The following is a 5692-nucleotide window of genomic DNA, read 5'->3' on the forward strand; positions in this document are numbered from 1 at the left end:
GAGGTGCGTGTGCGTGTGCGTGAGCACATGTGCAGAGCGGTATAGAATCGTCTTTTTCTTACATCCTACGGCGTTTCTGCTACCTTGTTATATAATCCCGTTGCTATATGTTATGGCATCCATATGCGCTGCTGTACTTTTGGCCCAATTCAAATGTATCATCCCGTGTGGTAGCCAAAATGGAGCTCCGCAAAAGGATGGGTGAAAAAAAAAAAAAAAAAAAAAAAAAACCAAGCAGAAACTGCACACCGCACTGTGGAGAAAAGTAGTGCAAAAAAAAAATAGGGTAATGCCCAAATTGATTGTTAACATAAAACGGGGCTTCTTAACCCTAGCGACACAGACATATAGGCGAGTGTACCTATCTGTTGTCCTTGTCTCGTTTCGTTTGCAGTTTCGCTGCGTATTTTTTTTTTTTTTTTTTTTCTTTTTGCCCAGTTTTTATGCCTTCTTTTTATCCTTTTTTCTGTTTAGTCATACGTACACATAGAGATTAGCGCAACTTTGTCGAATGCTGTAATATAACACTTATGAAAGATAAGTTGCTCTGTCGACGGTTTTCTTCGTTTATTTTTTTTTCCCCCTCAAGCGTGATGGTTGCCCGTGCAAAGGGGATTGAGCGTGATGTCGTAGCGCTTATTATGGGTTGCCATGGTGTCAACAGGGGGTTGAAAAGTCAAAAGCAACGGTTCCTCTTTAACTATACATACGTGTCGTTATATCCCCTTTAGTGGTGCTTCACCGATTGACACAAACACGGAAACACCCTTTTTGTACACCCGTAAGAGCGTATTTTTTTTCTACATTATGGGGTGGCTTTTTTCCTCCTCACGAGGCACACAGAGAAAAGGTCAAAGTGATGAAGTGAAAAGGGAGCTTCAAAATTATTCCTGATAGGTCGAGGTGCTGCGCAGTCATGGACCCCAAAAAAAAAAAAAAAAAAAAAAAAAAAAAAAAGAGTCTAGCGCGTGTAACCCGTTGATGAAAAAACGGAGAGGAAAAATATAACAATGGGCAAAAGGCATCCCCCAATGGCAAATGTGCTATATGTAAAGAAGCGAAACCTTTCGCACATACACCTACGGTGATACAAACGTTGAGCTTAAAGTTGCCAAGGGGAAAACGACAACGATGACAAATTTGGTAGGCAACGGAATTAGTAGAAGCGACGTTAAAGCGATCACCAGGAGGGGCATGGGCCTGGGCATGAACAAACTAATATACATTTATACCTGCACGGGGGAAGGCACAAATGACGAATCGTCCTTTAGGAACCTCCCCCCCCAAAAGCAGGCTTACACTACTCCCACCCTCGTGGAGAATAAATGGAGGCGATTAAAACATTCGTGCCGCTTGTAGTCGGCTCATACGGACTGTCGATGAGTTCATATCTGCTCTACCAAAACAGAAACAAAGAAAATTGGAAACAAGTCGATGGCTATGTTGATAATGTGACCCTAAAATATTCGAAGAACTTGTTCCAGGGGACGTTCCACCTGAACATAAAATATTTTTTTTATATAAATAAAAAAAAAATTGAAAACAGTAAAGAGTACAAAATTTACGTTCATCTCAGAAGCCATGAGGGAGAACAAGTGCAGACAAATGAATACACACGAAATATTTTCGACCAAGTTAGTAAAGAAAAAAATATTAAAATATGTTACAACCCCGAGGATGCAGAGCAGTCGGAGCCCTTGATATACATTTACGAAAATGAAATAATCGCACGGGAGAAGTTAGCCAATAGAGTGAAGAAAAAGCTTGTTCGCATAAATACGGGTGTTGCGACGTTTCTTCACTTGGGGGAATCGCCCGAGAGAAACGATGAGAGCGCGAAAGGGTTGGATGATTCTTCCCCCACTAACCAAACAGCTAAGTTGAAGGGAAACAACACATCAGCCACGGCAACGTCCCCCTGCGATGGAGCAACGGACGATAAGGGCAAGTCAAATGGACCCTCAGAACCTTCGCAGTTAACCAAAAAAAAAATAAACGCATATGACATAAATAATTTATTCCCATGGTACATGTTCTCATGTAGCCTCTTCCTGTTTTTGTCTTTTTTTTTGAAGAAGAGAATTCACTTTGTGAGAAGGTCAATATTGGCACAAAAAAAAAAATGGGATAATAATTGAGGGTGACGGGAAGAAACGGGGGGGTGGCGGAAATTAGACAATATAATCAGTGAAGAGAAAACAAATCTATCCCCAAGGGGAAGAAGAAAAAAATAATAAAAAAAAAAAGGGCACAGATACGACGCTTCCGCGTGCTTCCGCGTGCTTCCGCGTACTTCCGCTAGTGTGAGTTCAATGTTTGGGCGCTGTCCCACCCCTGCTGCTTTATTGCCCCTTCAAGTCGAAGAGCTTGGTGAACATATTTGGCGGCAGCTTGACCTTGCCGATGCTGAACATCTTTTTCTTCCCTGCGCTCTGCTTCTCGAGCAACTTCCTGCGCCGTGTGATATCCCCCCCGTAGCATTTAGCGGTGACATTTTTCCTCAGCGGGTTGATCCGCTCCGAGGCGAAGATCCGGGTCCCCACACCTGCCTGAATAACAACAAGGAACTGATGAGGCTTTATCAGTTCTTTCAATTTTAAAACAATGCGTTTCCCCTTCTCATGATAATTTAATTTGTGTGCCAGGAAGGACAAGGAGTCGATACTCCTATTATTAACGTATATGTTAATTTTGTGCAAATCGCTTTCCCTATATGTGACGTAATTTTGGTAGCTCATGGACCCATAGCCCTTTGTGCAGGATTTTATTTGGTCCAAAAAGTTAATCAAAATTTCTGACAACGGCATGTCGAAATAGAAGATGACATGGCTGTCCATGTTTTCCTTTTTAATAAAAATTCCTCTCCTTTGGAAACACTCCGCCATGATATATTTTTGGTACTCCTCCGGCGTCATTATGCTCGTTCGCACGTACGGCTCGTAAATTCCGTGGATGTAGTTTTTTTGGGGGATGTCGTTGACGTTGCTCGTCATGTAGTACAGTCCTTCGTGTTCTTTTTTGCCGCCCCCATCACCATCGCGATTACAAACGCGATTGTCATCGCCATGCACATCGCCACCGCTGTTGTCACCGCGTGAGTCCAGGTTAACGTTGGATATGTCGAACCTCACGTCCATCAGCCTCTCCTTGAGCTGCTTGTCAATGCACTTCTCCTTGACCCTCACCAGGTAATTCACAGACGGGGCCGTCACAATGGTCTCGACGCCATACTCCCGTTTGATTCTCTCCTGGATTATGTTAAGGTGTAACAATCCGTTAAACCCGCACTTGAACCCCTTGCCCAACGTTTCACAAACATCAGGCTTGAAGGAAAAGGACGTATCATTCAGCTTCAACTTGTTTAGTGCCGCCTCCAGTTCATTGGCCTGCTTGTCGTTGACGCTGTATATGTTACAAAACACAACTGGGTACGAGACGTCCACCTTGGAAGCAGCGATCTGCTCCAGGTTGATTTCTCGCTCGGTGCGCTTCTCCCTTTGTGGGGAGGCAGCACCCTGGCAGGTATCCATGCCGCCTTGCTTTACACTACTATTCTCTTCACCGCTGCACTCCCCGCCGAGCCGATCCAAATCGACCACGAACCGACGCTGAGCATTCATGTGCACGATATCTCTGCTAACTATCGTCTCGCTGATCTGCACCTCATCACATTTTCTTATGTTGGATGACACGTACGCAATGTCCCCCTGCCGTATACACTCCACGGGTTTCATATCCGGGGTGAGGTACCCAACCTCTTGAATGGTGTACGTCTTTTCGCTCTGAATAAAAAAAACTTCCATTTTTTTTGTCAACACCCCATTTAACACTTTAATAATTAATATGACCCCCTTGTACTGGTCATAGAAGGAGTCAAAAATGATGGCCCTAAAGAAGGAATTGGATTTGATCGCAGGACAAGGGATGTCGGAGACAATTCTCTGAAACAAAGTTTCAACTCCATGTGCATATTTCGCAGAGATGTGTAAAATGTCTTTCTTCATAGAATGAAATTTGTTTAACAAATCACTTTCTATTTTGTCCAACCTGCACATGTTCAGGTCAATTTTATTGATCACAGGAATTATTTTTAAATTATGTTTTTGCAACTCCAGAAATATGTTCAGGGTCTGCGATTGAATCCCTTTTGTCCCATCAATGAGTAGTATGGCTCCTTCACACACACTAAGGGATCTTTTTACTTCATGATAAAAGTCAAAGTGTCCTGGTGTGTCAATTAAATTGAAAATATAATTTTGGTAATTCATTCGTACTGCCTTCAACTTAATGGTGATTCCTTTCTCCCTCTCCAAAGACATCATATCGAGAAACTGGTCTTGCATTTTTTTCTTTTTTATTGTTTTTGTTAATTCTAGGAACCGATCAGCTAGGGTTGACTTCCCGCTGTCGATGTGAGCCAGTATGCAAAAATTGCGGACGTTTTGTTGGGGGCATTCTGGGGCTCCTCCAACATCGCCGCAGCTGCTTCGATTGCTACTGCTGCTGCGTGTCTTACTCTTATGTGCTTCCATCCCAGGTGAGGGTCCTCCACCAAGGCCGTCATCCCCCAACTGCCCTGTTGCACCGATCACCTTACCATGTCGCCGATCGAGCGGTAAGCCATTCCTTCTCCGGGCAATAACTTCCAAATTGCTGCTACACGGTATGACTGTTGAGTTATATTGTTTTGTGCTTAAGCTTTTCCGTTGGCACTCCTGCAACAGGAACAGTGGAATAGATTTATGGAAGCGAAAGAATGGTCTTGCACCAGTGGCCCATCCCCTCCTACCCTTCCTTCTCTTCGTGTCTTTCCCGTTGTTACCCCTCTGAATATTAAAGAACACCCCTTTCCCTTTCCACTCCCGTTCGAAGTCATTTGTGCCGTCAGGTCGGGTGTAAACTCCTTTTGTCGATTTCCACGTAATTCTATGCGAACGCACTACTTTTAGCACACAAGTGATGAGGATAAAAATGCACAGCGCCCTTTTGATTGCCCAGACATGAATCATTAAAATGCGGTTTGAATCAGAAGCGTGAGCGGTTCGTCTGGTTGCATACGCATGGACAGGGCTAGTATCTCTTTACGTCGTTCTTCACACGCAGAGGGGCCAACATACACACACCCCTATGCACCAATTGACAAATGTGTGCGCGGTTAGAAGCCCTTGAGGGAAGTCACGTGGAAAGGGCCCAAAAAGATAGCCTTCTTTTACAAAGGTAAGAAGAGAGATAACGTTGTATTCGTGGCAGCATGCCAATTTTGCACGGCACAGCCGCGAAGGATACTAAACTAGAGATGGTGCTACGAGAAAGCATCCCCATTGTGAAGCCGAACCATTTTCGCATTTACACAGAGCGAGTGGAAAAATGAGTCACATTGTTGGGACCTCCTATGCATCCTTACATTTGCGCACGCATGGGTGTAGCTCCGCGCTATGTTCTCCTCTCCTCGGCTGTTTTGTGTGTTTTTTTTTTTTGTTTCTTTTCCCCTTTCGCCAGGTGGGTGATATTTCTCTAAATTCGGGATGTGCGCAGCGGTTACGAAGAAGAAGTAACTTTTTGAAAAGGGCCAAAAAAAAAAAATGTGTCAAAAAAAAGTGTCAACAAAAAGTGTCAAAAAAAAGTGTCAAAAGAAAGTGTTAAAGGAATACCTCAAAAAGAGGCTAAAAAAAAAAAAAAAAAAAAAAAAAAA

At 43.6% G+C, this 5692-nt stretch overlaps 2 protein-coding genes across 2 annotated transcripts; one reads left to right on the plus strand and one right to left on the minus strand.

The window, feature by feature from the left end:
* Positions 1-1325: 1325 nt before the first annotated feature.
* Positions 1326-2138, plus strand: AK88_00833 (uncharacterized protein; the record flags this gene model as incomplete). Its single annotated transcript, XM_012478477.1, has 1 exon — positions 1326-2138. One exon carries the CDS (start codon positions 1326-1328, stop codon positions 2136-2138), a length of 813 nt encoding a protein of 270 aa, XP_012333900.1.
* A 204-nt stretch (positions 2139-2342) lies between these two features.
* On the minus strand, positions 2343-5009 carry AK88_00834 (GTP-binding protein LepA; the record flags this gene model as incomplete). Its single annotated transcript, XM_012478478.1, has 1 exon — positions 2343-5009. The coding sequence occupies one exon, from the start codon at positions 5007-5009 to the stop codon at positions 2343-2345; it is 2667 nt and encodes an 888-aa protein (XP_012333901.1).
* Between the last annotated feature and the right edge of the window lie 683 nt (positions 5010-5692).

Source organism: Plasmodium fragile, assembly GCF_000956335.1.
Source record: "Plasmodium fragile strain nilgiri unplaced genomic scaffold supercont1.7, whole genome shotgun sequence".
Classification (NCBI taxonomy): Eukaryota; Apicomplexa; class Aconoidasida; order Haemosporida; family Plasmodiidae; genus Plasmodium; species Plasmodium fragile.